At 45.8% G+C, this 23422-nt stretch overlaps 1 protein-coding gene across 3 annotated transcripts in view; it reads right to left on the bottom strand.

Moving 5' to 3' along the window:
• Positions 1 to 23422, bottom strand: part of Tmtc2 (Transmembrane O-mannosyltransferase targeting cadherins 2) — a 323100-nt gene that overhangs the window by 55030 nt on the left and 244648 nt on the right. For all 3 annotated transcript variants that reach the window (XM_071683297.1, XM_071683306.1, XM_071683315.1), the window contains exon 4: positions 21106 to 21811. In XM_071683297.1, the coding sequence (XP_071539398.1) occupies positions 21106 to 21811 (706 nt within the window). The remainder of the gene's footprint in view (positions 1 to 21105; positions 21812 to 23422) is intronic.

Genomic DNA, 23422 nt, shown 5'->3' with positions numbered 1-23422 from the left:
TCTTAATGCTACCTCGCTAATGCGGGAAATGGCGAATATGTATGAAACAATACATTTTTATATCCATTATTGAGAATGTAATATACGAAAGCGCTTGACACTTCTTATGTGTATAACGGACGGAAACTCCATCCGCATCCCCACCCATGTTTCAGATGAGCACCGAAGTGGAACGACGCCTTCAGTGACACATGCCAGTTTCAGAGGCAACAGTCCAGTTTCACAGACACAAATCGGTTTCAGAAACACACATCCCAGTTCCAAAAGTACAAGCCAGCGTTAGGGTTATAACCCAGCTTTAGAAGTAGAACTCAGTTTCAAAGGCACAGATTTCAGTTTCTGAGGTGAGACCCCCACAGTTTCAAGAGATACAGTCCAGTTTCAAAGGTTATAATCCAGGTTCATTGGTACAGTTCTGTTTCGGTGGTAAATCCTGGTCTTATTTGTACAAATCACTCTCAGAAGTACAGTCTACCTTCACCGGTGTATCCTAGCGTCAATGCATGGCATAATTTCTAGCTCCTCCTACCCTGCCTTTTCAAGAGTATGTATCCATTCATCTAACCATCTGTCGATCTACGTATCTATCTATCATCTACCCACCTATCCATCTATCTATCTATCTACCTATCTATCTATCTATTCATCTACCCATGTATCTATTTATGCATCTATCTATCTAACTATTCAACTGTAAGTCCACTTACCTAGCCAATACTTATTTCAACTATTTTTTTCTTTCTATCAATTTTCTGCGGATCATTCTACTTGCAGTTATCACACACACACACACACACACACACACACACACACACACACACACACATACATATATATATATATCCCTGGGGATAGGGGAGAAAGAATACTTCCCACGTATTCCCTGCGTGTCGTAGAAGGCGACTAAAAGGGGAGGGAGCGGGGGTCTGGAAATCCTCCCCTCTTGTTTCTTCTTTTAATTTTCCAAAAGAAAGAACAGAGAAGGGAGCCAGGTGAGGATATTCCCTCAGAGGCCCAGTCCTCTGTTCTTAACGCTACCTCGTTAACGCGGGAAATGGCGAATAGTTTGAAAGATATATATATATATATATATATATATATATATATATATATATATATATATATATATATATATATATATATATCTTTCTTTCTTTCAAACTATTCGCCATTTCCCGCATTAGCGAGGTAGCGTTAAGAACAGAGGACTGGGCCTTGAGGGAATACCCTCACCTGGCCCAATTCTCTGTTCCTTCTTTTGGAAAATTAAAAAAAAAAACGAGAGGGGAGGATTTCCAGCCCCCCGCTCCCTCCCCTTTTAGTCGCCTTCTACGACACGCAGGGAATACGTGGGAAGTATTCTTTCTCCCCTATCCCCAGGGATAATATATATATATATATATATATATATATGTATATATATATATATATATCTTTCAAACTATTCGCCATTTATATATATATATACATATATATATATATATATATATATATATATATGTATATATATATATATATATATATATATATATATATATATATATATATATATATATATATATATATATATATATATATATATATATATACGCACATAAGATCTTGTAATTGTCTTCAACGCACACCAACAAATTCTGTCTTCTCCTCAAGTCACACCACAGACTTCATCTTGTCTTCTCCCTGTTTTGCAACGTACACAAGAACCTTGAGTCATGTCTTGAACTAACACCACAAACTCCGCCACCGTGTCTTCATACCCCACACCATAGACTGTGCCATGTCTTCATCTCACAGCACAGGCGAGTTCAGCAGTCTGGTGAACACTGGGGTTTGGTTTGGCTGGCCATATACGGTTAAGGGCGATCTTCTCTCAGACTAAATCTACATTTACAACCAGATGTACTTTACTACCCCTCCCATCTTCTGGCAGACGACTACAGTAACAGAGCATAGCACTATATAGACGACTACAGTAACAGAGCATAGCACTATATAGACGACTACAGTAACAGAGCATAGCACTATATAGACGACTACAGTAACAGAGCATAGCACTATATAGACGACTACAATAACAAGCATAGCACTATACAGACGACTACAGTAACAAGCATAGCAATATGTATACTGGTATACGAGTACAGTAACGGAATATAGCCTTATGTATACTGGTATACGAATACGGTAAGAGTAAAGCATTTATGTATACTGGTATACAAATACAGTAAGAGTATAGCACTCTTTATACGAGTATACAAATACAGTAAGAGTATAGCACTTAGTATACTGGTATATTAATAGTTAGAGTAGAGCGTTATGTATACTAGTATACGAGCTCAGTAAGAGTATAGAACTATGTATACGAGTATACAAATACGGTAATATAGCACTATGTATACTGGTATATGAGTACAGTAAGAGTGTAGCATTAAGTATACGGGTAGACAAATACAGTAAAGGGTACAGCACTATGTATACGAGTATACGAATTCAGTAACAAGGAATAACGATATGTTTACTGATATACGAATAGCAGTATACTGGTACTGGTATACGAATATAGTAACGGAGTATTGCACTACGCATATTGATATACGAATACAGTAAGAGTATATCTGTGTATGCTTTGTATACTGATACACAAATGAAGCAATAGAGTATACCATTATAACTACAGGTACACAGACACACTACAATCATGCAATAGAACTTGATGTACATAAAGGCGAATTCCCCCTTTCGAATTATGCTTCACGGCGACTCTAAAGCACCGTCTCTCTGAGACCTGTTGATTATGGAAATATTAACTCGCTCACGACATCGCAAAGATAACTGTATCTCTATCATCCTCCCCCTTCGTTAATAAGCTTCGTTAATCTTACTTTCTCGTCGTCTATATTAAACGAAAACATTAATGAAAGACTAAAAGATTTCGGGTATTTTGTGAAAAAAGAAATAAGAGTCTTTTGGTGTTTTAAGAATAAAAAAAAGGAAGATCGTCAGACGAAGCGACCCAACCAACGTTTTAAAGACGCTAACGAACAAACGAAACACCTTTGCTTGGCAACGAAGACAAACAAGTCAGCGAACCGCTCAGCAAACGTGGCCAGCCTTGTACTCGGCTCGCTGAGTCCGTTCACGCTTTCTGGCTCCACCACCAGCCAGCGACCAAGTGTCTCTGACCTGAGGGGTGAACAAACTCTCCTGGGCATCAGCAGGTGAAGGACAAGCTCTTCCTGAGCAACAGCTGGTAAAAGGACAGACTTTCCTGAGCATCAGCAGGATAAGGACAGACGCATCCTGAGCAACAACTGATGAACAAACTCTCCTGAGCATCAGCAGGTGAAAGGCAGACTTTTCCTGAGCAACTGCAGGTGAAGGCCAGAAGACTCTTACTGAGCATCAGCTGGTGACGGACAGATATTTTTTTCCTGAACAATTCATAAGATGGTGGTGTGCTGCTATATCTTAGGATTAGCTAAGAATTATGAAGCTGTCGAAGAATCAAAGAATCTGCTGAAAAACGCGACGTCACCACAGAATCTGCCAATGGTGATGACACGCTTCATTCATTATGTAATCAGCTGGTGTCCTCTGACGTCATCAAGTGATCAGCTGATATATCATAACAACATCGAGGGCGGGGGATCCGTCAGCTGCCTTGACACCGGCTATGAACAGCCAACTTCTCATCGACACCATTGAATTGTTTGTTTGTTTCTTCGTAAACCATTGTACCTATCATCCATTCTAAGGATAAAAGCCAGTCAAACAAAGGACACAGAACAATGAAGATGTTAAGGAACAATTAAAACAATGAAACAAGCAAGACCACGAAGAACAAGCAAGAAATTAAATGAAATATAATCATCTTCCACATTTTCCACAATTTTCTTCAGCAGGTCCGTTCTCTGAGGGTTGAGGTGGATGTGGGGGAGGAGCATATGATAACCATTAGCACTGTTGATATATTCCTTTTCCTCCTTAATTCATGCGAGAAAAATGAACTCCCAAAACACTTTCCCACGACAATGAATAATCCAAAATCTCTTTCTTGATCTTTTAAGATGAACAGATACTTTATGAAGGAAATGGATAGACAAATCTGTATAAAGATATAGATAGAATAGTTCGCGATACCATCTGGTGTTTGTGTCAACAAATTAAAATCATTCCTGAGAAAGAAATACAATATATATATATATATATATATATATATATATATAGCATAGCCTGTGCAATGCTCTCAACTAGCCATAAACTTATATCCTTGACATACTGTTCTGAGACATGGGTCCACAAATCTGTTCCTCTTTATTTGACGAATCTATTCCTCTTTATTTCACGAAACTGTTCCTCTTTATTTGACGAATCTATTCCTCTTTATTTCACGAAACTGTTCCTCTTTCAAACCTTTTAATGAATTTCTGACAACATGAGCTCCGTTATCTTCATGCGTCTTAATACAGGTTTCAACTCATATGATCTTTCCAAGAAAAATACTACTTTGTTAAGAACGTATTGTATTGTATGTATCTTGAAGATATTACACAGATATTCGTGATAACAGATGATTACATTAAATGTCTTGGAGGGTAACCATCTAAGGACGTCTTTAACGATGCAACATCTTCCTTTGAACATGGAACACTTCAGCAACACTTTGGATAAGAGCCTTTGAAAGACTTCTTTAACCAGGCAACACTTTAGCAACACATTCTTTATAAAACACATAAGTACAACACTTTATCTTCTTAGCAGTATGGGATATCGAGTGTTCCATGACTTGTAGTGCACTATATAAGTACATAAGTAGCACTGATTTTACTTTGATATCCATTTTGTCAAGTCGATGAAAAGTTTAACACACTATAAGGAAGACGTCCACAAAATGTCTACAAGACCATCTTGGCTTTACGGAGAATTCTGCCTTCAGCTCCTGTCTTTGTGTGGTCAAGCCACTGTCTTCATTGGTCCTTAGATGGTCCGTGATTGTCCACATTGTCTGTCGGGTCTTTGCGAGGCCAGTGTTCCGACTGACGAGTTTCTAAGGTCATTATGTCTCTTTCAGCTTCGTCCGTTGTCGAAACCTCACATCCACATATCCTGACACTCAACTCTCAGAAAACTTAGCCCGGAGCCGCTAAACCGATGGTCCGTGGCCGCTAATCTCTCACTAAACCGGTGGTCCGTGGCCGCTAATCTCCCACTAAACCGATGGTCCGTGGCCGCTAATCCTCCACTAAACCGGTGGTCCGTGGCCGCTAATCTCCCACTAAACTGGTGGTCCGTAGCCGCTAATCCCTCACTAAACCGATGGTCCGTGGACGCTAATCCCCCATTAAACCGATGGTCCGTGGCCGCTAATCTCTCACTAAACCGGTGGTCCGTGGCCGCTAATCTCTCACTAAACCGATGGTCCGTGGCCGCTAATCTCTCACTAAACCGGTGGTCCGTAGCCGCTAATCCTCCACTAAACTTGTGGTTCGTAGGCGCTAATCTCTCACTAAACCGGTGGTCCGTGGCCGCTAATCCTCCATTAAACTGGTGGTCCGTGGCCGTTAATCCCTCACTGAACCGGTGGTCCGTAGCCGCTAATCCCCCACTAAACCGATGGTCCGTGGCCGCTAATCCCCCACTAAACCGGTGGTCCGTAGCCGCTAATCCCCCATTAAACCGGTGGTCCGTAGCCGCTAACCTCCCACTAAACCTATGGTCCGTGGCCGCTAATCCCCCACTAAACCTATGGTCCGTAGCCGTTAATCCCCCACTAAACCTATGGTCCGTGGCCGCTAATCCCCCACTAAACCGGTGGTCCGTGGCTGCTAAACCCTCTCAGAGCTCCGTCCGTGGCCAGTAAAACCAAGAGAAGGGAAACTAAAAGAATAGAAATGTCCAGCGGTCACGAGGCTTCATGAAGAACTATTAGGCTAGCGACCTCCGTGAAACGCTTAGCCCACGCCTAAGATTTGGTTGTGTGTTTGTGTGTACGTATGTTTGTGTTTGGGGGGGGGAGGGGTGGACATACCCGCCTATCCTACATCCTTAACCCTGTCCATCAGCCTATCCCAACCATCCACCAACTCCCTCCCCCAACCATCCCTCTATCCTCCTCCTCCCCCCCCCTCTCCCTTCCCTCACCTCCATCATCACCCAAAACCCCAACCACCCCTAACTACTACCCCCCCCATACTCCCCCCGACCCAAGACCATCCTTTACCGAGGGAAGACCACAACCCTCCTCCCCCACCCCACCCCACCTCTCCCCCTCACTCACCAGCCGACCAACACCCTCACTTGCTACTGTTTCTGCTGCTGCCTAACATGTCCATATTCCCTTGAGGGGCTTCTCCCTCTCTGCCTCTTTCTCTCCCACTCTCTCTCTCTCTCTCTCTCCCCCGCCTCCCTCCTCCCTCCTCAGCCCCAAGTTACGACACAGATCCAACATGATCGCCTCAGTGTTCTACAGCGTTCTCCCTTTGTCTCAAGGGAAGTTGGATGTAAGTCCTTGTCCCTCACTTGATCTGAACACTGGTGTGTGTGTGTGTGGGTGTGTGTGTGTGTGTGTATGTCAAGTCGGTGGTGTCGGTCGGTGGGGTCGAGTCGGTCGGTGCGTGGGTCTGGTCGGGTCCGGTCGGGTTGGTCGATGGTTCCTCCGCATCCTGCGGGCCGCTGGGTGAGTTAGAGACGTAATTACTAGTGCAACAGGGAGCCATATAAATGCTAATGGGCTTTGACTCCTCTTTGCCACGGGGCTTCGACAGCGGAATGGGTTAAAAGACCCGGCTATGGAACCCAAACTCCAGGCAGGCTCCTGTCTTTCCAGGACAAGCTAGTGCTACTGGACGTCAGCTCTTCTCTTAATGATTTCCAGGACATGGTAATGCTCCTTTCCAGGACAAGGTGATGCTCTGGACTTAACACCTCCCTTAGTGGTTTCCAGGAAATGGTGATGCTACTAGACCTCAGGACCTCGCTTAGTGGTTTCCATGACATAGTGGTGGCTTCCAGGACATGGTGATGCTCCTGGACGTCTTTCCAGGACAAGGTGATGCTCTGGACTTAACACCTCCCGTAGTGGTTTCCAGGAAATGGTGATGCTACTAGACTTCAGGACCTCGCTTAGTGGTTTCCATGACATAGCGGTGGTTTCCAGGACATGGTGATGCTTCTGGACGTCAACACTTCGCCTACTGATTTCCAGGACGGTAGTGGTGACAGTTGGCCTCAACGCTTCGACAGTGGAAGAATCCAAGACGGTGGCGTTGCTAAATAGGCTTCAGCATTCTGCTAGTGGAACTCAGAGATTATTTGACTCTCAGGTCCAGCACCTTCCGAATGCTATACAATTCCACGTCACTGGAATCCAAACACTTTACCAATGGGATCCGAGACAATGTTAAAGCGAGATTCTTTTTAGTAGAATCGAGTTCCAAGTTGTAGCTGCCGTTGACTAGTGATAATATAAAGATAAGGATAATGGTCCACCATTGCAAAATGTCTCATAGACACTTTACTCACGGAAAATCAAAGCGAGAATCAAAGAAAGAATAAAAGTGTTATGAAATCACGCATCGATAGAAAGCTTAAAGATGGCCATATATAACGAAGAATAAAGACGATTCACTACAGGACTTAGTGTGTACTGAAAATACAGTATACACGTGTATCATACATTATGTAGCTTCTGTAACACGCCAGAGGGATGTAGGTCATTATACACAAGGAAAAAAGCAACTTACAATTCGTTTCATCTCATCTAAGTACTCTGGAGTTCTGGAGGATTATGGACCATCTTGCCCTTGCTTGACCTTTGCCGATTTAGGAGAGTCCTGAAGAGGCCGATTTAGCAACTGTCATAATAGATTTGGTGACAAATTTATCTATATATATAGCCGATTCTACGGCAACCAAAGCCGATTCACCGATTTGGAAAGAGTACAATCAATTGACCAGCGATCAAGGCCGATTTTAGGGCGAATCTATCCGATTTTTCAATGATGAATTCAGATTTGTCGACCATTAATCCGATATCTTAAGACAGCATCCTATTTAACAACATCTGAAGTCCGATTTATGCTATGATTAAACCGATTTAGTAAACATTAGAGCCGATTGAGAAAAAAGATATTGGCTCCGATATTACTAAAACTGATACATGCCGAAACAGGAGTGATAAAAAAAAGCCGATCGAGCAATGCTTGAATTCCGATTCAGCAGCTCATAAAACCGATTCAACAAAGCTTCATTCCGATATTGCAGCAATTATTGCCAATTTAGCGACAATCACACGCGATACATCAACAAATACATCCAATTTACCAACAATTACAACCAACTTAGCCCAAATTGTGGCCAAAACCACGACCATTACGCCCAATTTAGAAACAATTAAATCCCATTTCCAAAAGATCAGAGCTCCATTCGGCAGCGATTAACGCCAATTCAGCCACAGTTGAGATCCGATTTAGAAGCGATTACAGCCGATGTAGCGACGATTACAGGCAGCTGGACCTCCCTCCCTCTCGCTCACTGTGGATCTAAATCATAACTCGTGCAAGTCGCCCAGCCCAGCAGAGGTCGCTGACGGATGCACGAAGGAAAACGACAATGAAAGAGAGAGAGATAGATAGATAGATAGATAGAGAGAGAGAGAGAGAGAGAGAGAGAGAGAGAGAGAGAGAGAGAGAGAGAGAGAGAGAGAGAGAGAGAGAGAGAGAGAGAGAGAAAAGACACAGGAGCAGAAAAGAGTGAGAATTGAGCAAGGAGAGTGGAAGGGAAAGTGAGAGGAGGGGAAAAAAAGAGAGACACTGGAATACAAAAGAGTGAGAGTTGGGCAAGGAGAGTGGGAGGGAGAGCTGGAGTGAGGGTGCTGGTGGTCTGAGCTGTAAACGACAAGCTGAGCCAAATGCTAATATGGGAGAGCAATTAACAGAGAAGGTCTGACCAGCGTTTGGCAATGGACTAATTAAAGGGTTTTGCCAACCTGCCCAAAACAAGTATATATATATATATATATATATATATATATATATATATATATATATATATATATATATATATATATATATATATATATATATATATATATTTCTTTCTTTTCTTTCAAACTATTCGCCATTTCCCGCATTAGCAAGGTAGCGTTAAGAACAGAAGACTGGGGCCTCTGAGGGAATATCCTCACCTGGCCCCCTTCTCTGTTCCTCCTTTTGGAAAATTAAAAAAAAAAAAACAAGAAGGGAGGATTTCCAGCCCCCCGCTCCCTCCCCTTTTAGTCGCCTTCTACGACACGCAGGAAATACGTGGGAAGTATTCTTTCTCCCCTATCCCCAGGGATGATATATATATATATATATATATATATATATATATATATATATATATATATATATATATATATATATATGGAAGTTTATTTAGACATATGTGTACATAGAAGTGAGATTGATGGGGTAATTTGTATATATACATTTTTCCTCCATAAAGGATTGTTGAAAATTCTCATACCTTCAAAAGTTCTTAAAAGCTCTTCTTTTTCTTTTTACTTTTGCCGCACGAGTGAATTTTCTTTTACGTGAGCTCTTTTCCATGAAAAGCCGCTTGTATTTTATGGCTGGTGGTGAAGGAGAGGACATTTGTACTGAAGCTTTTGTTAAAATGCTTTGAGGTACTTTTTTTTTCCTCCTTCATCGGAAGCTGGCGATTTCTTCCTGCTCTTGTCACCATATTGAAGCTTTTATTTGAAGTACATTTAAAGAACTGAAGCTTTTGTTCCTCTGTTGTTGACAGTATTGAAGCTCCAATTTGGGGTACTTACTAAGGACTGAATCTATTGTTTCACTATCGTTGTACACCTTCTCTCTTCGTGTACCCCCTCCCTCTTCGTTTTATCACCTCCCTCTTCGTTTTATCCCCTCCTTCTTCGTATAACCCCCTCCCTCTTCATGTATCTATCCCCCTTCCCTTTATGTATACCCCCCTCCCTCTTCATGTATCCATCCCCCTTCCCTTTATATATACCCCCCTCCCGTTGCGTACCGTTACAGACTCATCAAGTTACATATACGAGCTGGTAAAGTACCAAATCCTTCTGTACCTGTATTATTACGCCTGTCAGTGAGGGCCATGTCTCCGGATATATGGACACCCCTGGTAGGCTCATTAGGCCTGTCAGTGAGGGCCACCATGTCCTCTGGACATGGACACCCCCTGGGTTAACTCCAGTCGAGTCACAAGGTGTTGGCTGACTGGGCCTGTCACAGCTGTGGTGCCTTAACCCAGCAGCCCAAGTTGGTACCCATTTGTCAAAGGAGGGATGAACACCAGGGTAAACTGCATACCGTCCCGCCCACCCGCTCCAGGGGATCGAACTCGGGCGCCCCCCTAATGAATTTAAAAAAAAAGAAAAAAGAGAGCCAGAGTTCTTTCCCCTGGAAGTAATTACGAGGATATAAACATCTGGACTGTGCTTTGGACGGCTATAAAATCCCAGCCATTGATGGGGTCAGGGATGATTTAGAACCAGGGATTTCATAGGGTCGTTTCCGCGCCCCACCTATAGGAGGCAGTTGAGACATGCCATGCACAGATGGCCTGGCTCGAAAGAAAGAAAAAAAAAAAAGGAACCGAGACGAGTAATAAAAATGAGAACAAGGAGCAATTAAAGTAACAACTAATAAAGGTCGGAATGAAGTCCAACTTGGTCTCTCCGAACGACAGTTTGGGAGTCGTTGGGGGTCATTACGAGGTGGTTAACGACTTTGAGAAAGGGAGAGTTGTGAGTCGTTGTGAGCAGTGGCGAGTAGTTGTGAGTTAGTAGTTTTGTGAGTGTCACGATTCCCCCCTACCCCCTACCTCCCCCCCCCTCCTCCTCCATTCCCAGTCGACAGGTAGCGCTCTTTCTCGGAGATAACTAGGTATGAATGGTAGTTGCGTTGTTCTGGTAGTTTGAGGGTGTACTAAACCTCACGGCCTTAAAGGCAAATGATACATTTTGATCAGCAATGAACGAGGCTGTTGGGTAGTACACACACACACACACACACACACACACACACACACAACGACTGCTGGAGTAATGGTAGTGTGAGAGGTTGTTCAAAGTTCATAACGACCGTATGAGCAGTTAAGAACACCGTCGTTGAGCAGATGACGACCAACTGTTGTTGGTTAGTAGTTTAGAATTTGTAAGTAGGTATACTGACCGACAAAATCTGTGGTGGTTTGACCGGTAAGCAGGTACAATGAAGAGAAAAAGTGTCAGAGGTAGTTTGCGAAGGTAAGTAGGTACAGTAACGAACAGAGCCGACACTAGTATGAAAAGGTAAGTAGGTGCAGAGAGTGACAGAGCCGACACAAGAGTGAAAAGGAAAGTAGGTACAATGAGTGACAGAGCCGACACTAGCATGAAAAGGAAAGTAGGTACAGTGGCAAATACAGCCGGCGATAATATGGGAAGGTAAGATGGTATTATGACTAAAAGAGTCAGTGGTTGTGTGAGAGGGTAAGTAGATTTGATAAGTAACAGAACCAGCGGTAATTTGGAAGGGTAAATAAGAAAGTATAATGGCTTATAGATCCGGCAATAGTTTGTGAGGGTAAGTGACAGAGCCGGCAGAACTTTAAAAAGGCAAGTACGTACGAAGACTAACACAGCTCATAGCAGTCCGATGTGGTAAGTAGGCACAATGACCTAACAGAGCCGATGGTACTTTGAGACGGGGGGGTAACTATGCGTAATGACAGTAACTCGAGGTTAGTAGTTTTGCTAATGAGCCGGTGCAATAGAACTTACAGGGTAATGAGCAGTTGAGGCAGCTTTTAAAGACCGAACGAGCGTTAAAAAGGTCATTAGAGTCGTTGACTTATGACAGAAATAACTGTAGTAACGAGGGATAGGCATAACGACACGAACTATCAATCGCTGCCGCCCTTAACTACTTATAACTAGCTGGAATGAACGTCTGGTAGTTCCTGACCTCAAGGGTCAATGACCAAACGTAAGAATAACTATAGAGGCGGAGGGCTCATTAGGGCGTTGATCGGGACAGTTAGAACAGCGAAATGGCCGTTCAGACGGTGTATAGTTATGGGTGATAACGAGGCAGTTAGAAAAATGAACGAGCCAGGGAGGACCTTGAGCCATCCATTGCTAACAAGCGGAGTAGGATATTTCCCATCCAGGGTAGCCAGCTGCCCAAACTGGATGCTCAGGAGTGGGGGTAGGTAGGAGTTGGCAACAGTGTGTGAGACACACGCCTGAGCACGACCAGTGCGACCCTTGAGCACGACGGTACGACCCGTTTGAGCACGACGGTACGACCCCTTGAGCACGACGGTACGACCCCTTGAGCACGACGGTACGACCCCTCGAGAACGACGGTAAGACCCTTTGAGCACGACGGTACGACCCCCTTGAGCACGACTGTACGACCCCTTGAGAACGACGGTACGACCCCTCGAGAACGACGGTACGAATCCTCGAGAACGACGGTGCGACCCCTTGAGCACGACGGTACGACCCCCTTGAGCACGACGGCACGACCCCTTGAGAACGACGGTACGACTCCTTGAGCGTTTATAAGTGTAGACGTCTATGTGTTATGTTGGACATATTGGGTAGGAGTTAAGGATATGGGTTTGTGTGTGTGTGTGATAGATATATGGATAGAAAATATTTTCTTCTTTATATCTATGGGTGTTACCGGACTCCGCCTCCCTAAAGTTACACTACGAGTGAAAAAGTCGTCTTGTCAATCCCCATTCTGAGATATAGGGAGGGGGGGTGAGGGGGGTCTGTCTTGGAGGTAATTGATAACAATAATAACAATCATCATAAAACTGGATCTTATTAATGAGATTTGAAATGCCTGTGTATTAACCCAGACTGGCCCTCTACAACCTAATGTACAGGAACAGTATTATATACCATGTTGTGAGCCAGAGTGCAGTGTTGTGTGAGTCAGAGTGCAGTGTTGTGAGGCAGGGTGCACTGTTGTTGGTCAGGGTGCAATGTTGTGAGTCAGGGTAAGGTGTTGTGAGTCAGGGAGCAATGTTGTGAGTCAGGGAGCAATGTTGTGAGTTAGGGTAAGGTGTTGCGAGTCAGGGTAAGGTGTTGTGAGTCAGGGTAAGGTGTTGTGAGTCAGGATGCAATATTGTGAGCTAAGGCAGGGTACAATGTTGTGATGCAGAGTTCAATGTTCTGAGCCAGGGTAAAATGTTGTGAGCCAGGCTACAATGTTGTGAGCCAGGGTACAATGTTTTGAGTATAGGTACAACAATCCTGAGTGCCACACAGTACAATGTTGTGAGTCATGGTACAATGCTGTGCGCCAGTGTATAATACAACAGCTTTTGAGCACTTTGAACAACACCCTCCCTGTACAGTTCCTCCAGCCGTGTGCCCTCATGTTCACAGTGTTCACACCGAACACTCCGACTACACACACACACACACACACATACACACACACACAACTTTGCGTGACTTGCCTGGTCGTTATTCAAATCAGACCCTGGACCTCTTGTTCCCTGAATTTCAATAGTTCATAAACGTGTAATTTCAGCCAGTTGCCCAGGTCCCAGGGGCAATTGGTAGTTACGGCGGCGGACCTCTCGACCAGGAGACCGACCAGACCTCCGGCCACAGACCGAACAGGACCCACAGCCACGCCACCGTCGACCAGAAGTTTTTTTTTGGGGGGGAGGACCCGGGCGACCAACCTGGTCGACTATTCGCTGATCAAGTCCTTGTCACAGATTTAGTCGACCAGGGACAGCCGACCTGAATACCTAAATCGAAGAAATGAGGTTTTCGACCAGGTAATCTACCAGATGCTAGCCAACCAGACTGACTTCCGACCAACTGAGAGGAACCATCCCCCACCCCTACCCCGATCCCCTTCCCAACCAAAATTCCGACCACATTCTAGACCAGACATCCAAACATACATCACCAACCAAAACCCCATAATCAAAATATTCAACCAGATCAACCAGCACTTCATCCAAAACACCCACTTCAGTTATCAACCACTCCACTATCATACACCGCTGCCCACACCACACAAACCATGACATCAACCACATCGCCACAAAACTATGCCATCAACCACACTCTCAACCACAGAACAAACTGCCACACAGGCCGCCCAGCCAACATCCTCACCCACCATAACATAACCGCTACACCAACCACACTTGTTGCCCCACCACATCAAGAACCACCACCCATCCATCCATCCAGGTTAACGACATACAGAAAACTGGATACGAAGGAGACTATAAAACCATTAGGTACAATGAAAGAAAAATAACGAAAATCACAAAAGTGAAATGAGAAATGAATTAATTGAACTAAAGACGAAAAAGACAGAGGAGGACGAGTCGCTATCGTTGACGAAAGAGACACAGGCAGACAATCAACACATGAAGGTTCAGTAAGATGTGTCGAGGCTTCGAACCCGAGAGGGCGTGGGAGTCCAACCCTTAATTTGTGTGTGTGTGTGTGTGTGTGTGTGTGTGTGTGTGTGTGCGAGGGCCCATGAATATTGAACAGATATTAGCCAGAGAAACACACGATGGTGGCAGACGGGTGGAAGAGAAGCGTTGACAAATGGTCAGAAGCGATGTGGAAAATAGAAGCCCCATAAGTACTTGCGAAGCCGAGCGAAGCAGTAATGGATTCGTGTGGCACCAGCCAACGTCCACTGGCGTTGCCGTGGTTGGCCCTGGAGAGATTTTCTCCACTTTATGTAGACATTATCGATACCTACACATGCAATCCCTAAGGGGTTCTATGTATGTCCTCCTTTTGGTGTTGAAAGAGGTATTGTCATTGGGTACTTCCCTTTCTATTCCTTTTCTTTTTCATTATATACCCATTTTCGTTTCCTGTAATCAGCATCCGAATTATAACTAGCCTTGGAAGTTACCCTGTGAAGGCGAGTGGTGTTTGAGAGTATAGTGAAGATGCGCTTGCCTGCCGAGGGTGTAGTGAAGATGCTGTAACGAAGATGCACTTTTCGAGGGTGTAGTAAAAATTCACTTGTCGAGAGTAAAGTGGAAGTGCGTTTCTCGAGCATGAAGCGAAGGTGCTCGTTCGTCGAAGGTTAAGGGCGTTTGTCAAGAGGGTAATGTGGAGGTGCGTTTGTCGAGGATGACGTGAAAGTGCGTTGGCCGAGGGTGGAGGGAAGTTGTGTTCCTTGAGAGTAAGAGGAAGGTCCGTCGTTCGTTCAGGGACGAGGTGGATTCATCTGATCTATTGAAGGGTGGAGGGAAGCTGTGTTCCTTGAGAGTAAGAGGGAAGGTGCGTTCGTCGAGGACGAGGTGGATTCATCTGATCTATTGAAGGTAAAGGTGATGATGTGTGTCTGACGGTCAGTCCTCTCTTGGTGAACACGAAGGTGCGTGATAGTGTAAAGGGAGACGTAATGAAAGCCCTCGTCTCGTGAACGTTCACCGTTCTAGTTCTAAGATCTGTCTCAGATATGAAGGGTCTCGGGAAGAGAAGACTACATATGAAAGCATTACGAATTAGAAAGAAATGAAAACAGTCAATATCTATTTCAAACTGAAATGTTGTAGAAATATCTTTTTATTCTAACATCATTTATATCCAAGTCTGCTTCATTTAAGGCGATTCCAATGCATAGAAAAAAATTACATTACGAAAGAAATTAACAGAAACAAATTATTTAACAAGAAAATAGTAATCATCGAATAAGAAATGTATCAGTGAAGAAAGTAATTATTGAAGAAAGACAATTAGAAAACGTAAAGGTCCAAAAAAAGGAAGCATAAAAGTAATCATTTAGGCCCAAAAAGTAATCAAAAAGGTCCAAAAAAGTTATCATTTGTAATCGGAAAGACAGAAATAAACTTCAGATATACACACTCCAAATGAATATGCAATCAAGGTACATGAGTTTGTAAGAGATTTTGAACGGGTTAGTCTCCTACATTCTTCACATGAGCAACATTCCCAGTAAAGTAGGAATTGAAAGACACAATCTCTCCACGTCTCAAATATCTCTCTCTCAGTCCTGCAAAAAAAAAAAACGAATCTGAACGCACGTTCTCCTTCATACTGGGATGATAAATATTGAACAACCATCAATTGAACGAGTACAAAAAATAGGTTACCAAACGCGCTGAAAATTGCCGAACAGATAACACTGGACGAGATTAATACTCACACCAATATCAGAATGATAACGAACGGAGGAATATCGAATACTCACACCAATATCAGAATGATCACGAACGCAGGAATATCGAATACTCACACAAATATCAGAAAGATAACGAACGGAAGAATATCGAATACTCAGACATCAAAATACCGTCAAAGATATTGGAAGACACAGATCTATCAAATACCATAAAAGATATTGAACAAATGAATATCCTCGAAGCTCAAGACTTTAAAAATTCCTCCCCCCACCCCTTCTCTTCTTCTTCTTCCTCCTCCTCGTCCTCCTCCTCCTCCTCTTCCTCCTCACCAAATACCCAGAACGGACAGACCAAGCAACAGACCCAGCCAGGCTGTGGGGTTCCCGTCAGTGCAGCACACTGCAAGGGGATTTTCAATCGCTCAGTCGTCCGCCTCACCTTGCCCTCTGCTTATTCAAATCGCCTCATTTTTTGAGGTCGATGAATGAGATAACTCACAGTCCAATGAGTCGAGAATGACCAGGAACTCGAGATCGGCTCTCTCTACATCAAGTGGGATAATTGGTTTCAACGAGTGAAGGCGTTTTCATAATGAGCATAACACATGTAAATCCCCGTAATGACGCCATTTACAGTCGATGATCGGGGTCATTTATTCATCATTTGCTCTTTCTCTCTTTCTCTTACTTCGGTTCTTTTTTTTTTTACATCCCGCTCCCGGGTGAGTTCATACCCTCTAAACACGATCAAAGATTTAAGCTGAAGTTATGACTTTAAGTACAAGCTATCATTGCTGTGCTGCCCCCTTCTCACAGGCCATTCACACTGGCGGCGGGGCGGTGCGCTGTGGTGTGTGTGGTGTGGTGTGGAGAGGCCGGCGAGTGGAGGCGGAGGAAGAGCAGGAGGAGATGATGGAGGAGGAGGTGGAGGAGGAGGAGGAGGAGGAGTAAGGTCGTTCCAGGGGGTGTGGGGGGTTGAGAATTAGCAGTCATCAGTCCCACTGTTCCCACAAGTTGCTGTAACTTTTAATCTCATTATGCAAGCGGTCCCTAATGAAATAATTACCACGTCACTACCAAAACAGTTCCTTTTATGTTCCACCTCCCCGACCGAGGGTCTGGTGAGGAGGGGGAAGGGTTGGAGTAGGGTGGGGGGGGAGAAGATGTGGAGGGGTGGATGGTAAGGAGGGAGGAAGGGAGAAAGAGAGAGAGGAGGAGAGATAGACAGGGGATGTGACAGGTAGAGGTGAGGAGAGGAGGGAGATGAGAGGGAGATGAGAGGGAGAGTAAGGTCGGTGAATTTGAAGATAAGGTTAATATGGGAAAGACACAGACTAGAAAAGGAAGGGACGAGACGTAGAGAGGGAAAGTAGAGAGATCAATAAATACTTGATTTCTACGATTGTGAGACTCATATAAACTCCTCTCTGGCACCGTAAATCCCTTGGATTCACTGGTTAAATCCCCCTTCATGAATAACCTGATTACCTAAACTCCTTTCAGAATATCGTCCCTGAATCTTCGTCGAGGGATGCAGGTGCACGGCGGGCCATCCATGGCAAAGTCAGTTCCATTATGGCAAGGTGAACGATAGCTCTGAAATAACCCAAATATGTCACTCGCCACTACCAAAAACACACCTGATGACGTCATCAAGTGCCGGCGCCCCCACCACCACACCACCACTACTACATCCCTCCCTCAACCCATCCTCCCCACCACCACCACTTCCCCCACTCAAACCCACCCACCCACAAATGGGGACCCGTAGCCGCACTGTCATTACGTTCGGTGGCCCAGTTTGTCTCCGACAAGATCGCCGAGGCCCGCCAACTGTTACCCGATGAAAGGCCTCATTAGCACCCACTCCAACGCCTTCCGGAGACTTGAAGGATCAGCGTTAGGGAGGGCGTCGAAGCCTTGAGGTTCTGCACGGACAAAACAGTCCTCTCCATAGGTCCTCGGGTGAGGGTGGTAGTGTGGAGGAGGAGGAGGAGGAGGAGGAGGTGGTGGTATAAAGACTCAAGTTCGGAAGGGTGTGTGTGTATGTATGCGGGCGTCGGCGGGATCATGACACGAGCAGACGCGGTCAATCTTCCGCTACACTTAATTAACATCACTGTGGCGAAGGTGTAATTACGCCAGTTTCATAGACAAACGTCTCGGTTATCATGATGAGAGGGGGGAGGAAGTGGAGGAGGAGGTGGAGGAGTGGAGAGAGGAGGGAGGAGGGGGACCTCTAACAATTAAAGGGTCATTTACATGGCTAGTTAAAGACTCTCTCTCTCTCTCTCTCTCTCTCTCTCTCTCTCTCTCTCTCTCTCATGAAGGGGAGACAGTCGTAACCTACGAAAGTGACCTACTGACGGGTTGCCTCTGTGGAGGTGAACTATGGGAGGGTCGTGTTGATGGTAGAGTACAAAAGAGTCGTACTTAACCAAGATGCCAACTGGCTCAAATACTCTCTCTTTCCCTTCTAGAATGTTATTGTTATTGTTTTCGTTTTCGTATATCTTCCTTCCAATTCCACAAACACTAAATACAAATTCTTCGTCTATCTGACCTCTTGCCACAATGCATTACTACCTTCACAACCACGGCGCTGAGATCCTCTATGCAGGGGATTTCACTGTACACCGCAAGGATTAGCAGGGTGATCCCCCAGTGAAGCCGAGGAACTTCTTCTTTTTTCGCCTCCTTAAAGATTTAGAAAAGATAATCAAGTATCCAACATGAGTTTCTGACCATCACGACTCACTCGATCTTTACATTTTTGCTTCTGAGCCTTCTTACTGCAGTTCACACTACTTCTGCCCCCACTCAGGGTCCTCCAACCACAATCTTGTTTCTGTCACTTCTAATTGAGCACGACCAACGTCCATCCCGTCCCTCCTCGGAACGCCAACTCAGCGGTCCTTCTTGCACAGTTTCTTTATTGACTCTCCCTGGGATGGATACTGCTTCGCTGGTCGGAGTGACTCGCGTTGTGCTGAACGCATAGCAGAGGTGATCTCGTCTGGGATCAAGTCATGTATCCCATCGTCTACTAATCCTTTCTCCCCCAAGTTATGGTCTGTTCGCTCCTGCTATGATGTCTGTCGCATCGGGGACGAAGCGAACCGAGCCTTGAAAGTCCTCCCACATCCCTGAATTCCATTCTACTCTCATCTCTGCTCGGAGTCACCGCAAAGCTGTTCTTTGACGAGTTCAAAAACACGTTCATGAAAAGAAAGTGTGCTGATTTGACCAGTTTTTCTACCAACGAATCTTTCTGGTCCTTAACTAGAGATATCTCCAACAATTTCTACAATCCAACCTTTTCTTCTTCTCTTCCGACCTGAGCAATCTATCGTTAGTTCTCCGACTGACAGACCTCTCCTTTTGGTACCTTGTTTTCCTCTAATGCAGCTTTGGGTTATTTTCTCCTTAATCCTCCACCTCCCATCTCTCCCGCACCTACACCGTATACTATATTCTCCTCACGCAGGGTCATCCAGATACTCTCCCAGCTCCAGGTGAACAAGACGTATGGCCCAGATGGCATACCTCCTCAAGTCCTAAACTTTGTGGCCATGAGCTAGCACCAATCCTCGATTGCCTATTTCCTTCCTCATGGAAGCAGGCCTTGGTGCAGCCCATCCCTTAGAAAGGAGACCGTTCTATCCCTTCCTACCATCACCCCCACTGCTCTCACTTCTGTTATCTCCATTGTCTTCGAAACTCTCCTTCACTTTCGCTTTCTAAAGCACTCACACTCCCATTTCCTTCTTTCAGATCAGCAGCAGAGATAAATTTTGTAGTGCTAGGTGACCTTCTCTCCTATGTGATTCACTCCTGCTCCTCCTCTTCTCTCTTAGGGATGTTTTGTGAAACTTTCGTCGTGGCCCTCGACAGGGTGTGACTTTAGACTTTGCTGTCTATACTCCCTTGCTTTGGTTTTTCTGCTTCTCTCTGTTCCCTTGTGCATTATTTTCCACTCTAGCCATGCCATTGCACTCGTCTCTGATGGAATCACTTCCCCCCATCTTATGCTATCAACAATGGCATTCTTCGGAGTTCTCTCCTACCACCTCCTGTTTTCTCTCAATAAACGATCTAATCTCTTCTACTTTTAATCCTATTCAAATGATGCTGAGATGATCCCACTTGGCACACTTTAACTCACTTTCCCACCCTTCCTCCGTCTAGAATTCGCTCTCTTTCTCACGCTCTCTGTTTGCACCTGTGCAGTATCGTACAGCGAGAACAATAACTTAGATTTAATAGTGGTTAAAACACAATAGTTTTCCTATATTTCTAGTATTTGTGGGTGAGGTAGCGAGTGAGTCAGAGATGAGGGTCGTCATTGTGGTAATGAAGTATGACAGAATAATACCATTTGTATGAAGGCAAAGGATGCATTTAGTTTGGCGGTGACGAATGGGAAGGCGGGGGTTAAGGAGCTGGTTAGTGAGTTATGGAGCCTTTATGGCATTAGTACTGAGCTACAGGATGGTCGTGGCTGTGGTAATGGGTGTAGGGTAGTAACGGTAGCGAGCAGGGAGTTGTGGATGGGTCGTTATCAGGCGTTGTGAAATATAGTGGGAAAAGGGTGGAGGGGAGACCGTAGTACTGAATCATAGGAAGGCATTGTGATGATGAATTACGGGAAGGTTCATGGTCGTGGTAGTGAAGTATGAGAGGGTCGTGGTGGTAAAGTATGAGGGAGTCGTGGCACTGACAGTGAAGTATGAGGGACTCGTCACACTGATAATTGAAGTATGAGGGAGTCCTGATACTGACAGTGAAGTATGAGGGAGTCCTCACACTGATAGTGAAGTATGAGGGAGTCGTCACTCTGATAGTGAAGTATGAGGGAGTCCTCACACCCGGTAGTATGAGTAGGGATCTACAATAAGATCTTCGAGACACTATAGAGAGCACCAGTACTCACCCTTGGGCGGGTTGATGGCAATGCCTGAACGGTAGAGGTTCTCCTCCGTGGCCCAGTCGTGGTTTCTGATCCACGTCCTCCCAGAGAAGAGGAGGAAGAGCACCACCAGCGCTGCCTGGAGGAGGCGCCGGGTGCGGCCGGTGCGCGCCCGCGCGTAGAGCAGATGGGCCCCCCACGACACGAGGAGGCAGACGCCCATGGAGGGAATGTAAAGGATGCGTTCCGCCACCACGAAACCCACGTAAAAGAAGAGGTTGGTGGCCGGCAGGAAGGGAAGGATGATGAGGGCGAGCCCCATGATGGTGACGTCGCCCGACGTGGCTACCTCGCCGCCGCTCACGTCGTCGACGGGACCCCGCCGCCGCCGGAGAGCCAGGAGCCAAGCCAGCGACAGGAGGCCCAGGGAGGCGTAGAAGGCCAGGGAGGCCAGGTTCCTGGGGTCCGCCAGGGACGTCACCAGAGGGATGGCCTCCATAGACCAGTCGAAGGAGAGGGTGTAGGGGCAGAGCAGCAGCCACGCGTTGAACGCCGGCAGGAAGAAGAACGTGAGGCCCCTTACCCCGAGAGACTCGCAGTCCGCCGCGGGGTTGTCCGCGGGTGCGAATTCAGGAGGCTGGGAGCCCATGATGGCGAGGCGGCAGGAGAGGAGGACCACGAGGGCGGCACCCAGGGCGGCCAAACCCTCCACCACTCCACGCTGGCGGCGCTGCAGGAGGAGAGAGGACAAAACAAGGACTTTAGCACAACACAGGACGCAGACACTAATCTTCCCCGACCTGAACCCCACATCCAATAAGCATGTTCAATCCCTCCCTCTACTCTCTCTCTCTCTCTCTCTCTCTCTCTCTCTCTCTCTCTCTCTCTCTCTCTCTCTCTCTCTCTCTTCCTCCCCCTATCTAAAGTAGAGTGACTCACATACTTTCCCCCCGAGACACTGCTATTATCCCCCCCACAATTACCTTATGCAATAAGCTCCAACACCCCAGCGAAGCATTAGATGCTGAGTTAGTATGATTGGATCACGCTAAATTACTATCATCGGGACAGTCATATATCGCCGAGGGCAATGATCCACTCTGGCTAAAGTCTACATCATAACCTCTTCAGGAGTCGAGAGATTGCTAGGTATTTCTAACTGAGCCGCGATAAAAACCTCTGACACAATAATGTGTCTGCCCTTTTCAGCCGGGGATTCTATTAATGGTGGAGAATGACAAAAGAGAATGGGATCCCTTACCGTCCATATGACTACCATTCGATCCTCCACACACACAAGCGATAGTCAAACGTGTCATTCTGCAAGAAATTTCACAGAAGAAGAAAAAATCGTAGAAAAATCATACATCACGAAATATTTCATTCTAAATTTTTTTTTTCTTTCAATGTCAGGTGATCAGGAAACAATTCGAGATAGCTTATCTGTCGATCTATTTAGCATGGCCGCTCTCAACACTCGCGGAGAAGGTTTAAGAAGCGCAAGACACTTTATCTCAATCATGTAGCGTCTTTATCTACTGTTATCCCAGCTTGATCTTTACGTGTACCTGAGGCTGAGGCGGTCTGAAGACGCCCCTCACCGCCACCCCCTCAAGACGCCTAGGGCCGCTTAGGGAAAGAGCCGGTCTCCCCACAACATTGCACAGTCTTCAGGCTCCAAACGTAAACAGGATGAAGGTGAGTGATGGCGGTGTGCGCTGGTGGCGGCTGAGGCCGTCGGCAAAGCCCGGGCCCGACTGTTTGAGAGAGAGAGAGAGACTCTCCCTTCCCCCTTGGTACATTCATCACTCCCTGCAAGACGGTGTTTAGCGCGATGGTTGAGCCGGGGGAGGGCTGGCCATGCTGTGTCATCAGCAAGACCAACGGAACCGCGACATAGGATTTATAGTTCGGTATTTAGCCTGCGTGATGTATGTCGGGCGGGAGGAGGAGGAGGAGGAGGAGGAGGGATATACACACACCCGGGTGGACCTGCGCCGACGGTGGAGTGGGCGGAAAGCACCGCACCGCACCGCACCGCACCGCACCGCACCGCAGCGCACCGCAGCAGCCCTGAAGAGAGAGAGAGAGAGAGAGAGAGAGAGAGAGAGAGAGAGAGAGAGAGAGAGAGAGAGAGAGAAAATAGAATAGAATATGGAGTCGTGTGTGTGTGTGTGTGTGTTCTGTAAGATGGGTAGATATGATAGATGATGATGGCGCTGTGTCGTAAACACCGGTCGTGTATACTGGAGGTGGGGGAGGGTTGGGGAATGCGCGATGAGCATCCCCAGGAGGGAGCAATGCGTGCAGTGAGGGGTGCGGGTGTGCGTGCGTGCTTGCC

This window comes from Panulirus ornatus, chromosome 3, assembly GCF_036320965.1.
Source record: "Panulirus ornatus isolate Po-2019 chromosome 3, ASM3632096v1, whole genome shotgun sequence".
In the NCBI taxonomy this organism is placed as follows: domain Eukaryota; kingdom Metazoa; phylum Arthropoda; class Malacostraca; order Decapoda; family Palinuridae; genus Panulirus; species Panulirus ornatus.
Note: the sequence above shows the minus strand (reverse complement) of the source record. Positions and strands in the feature narration are given on the sequence as shown.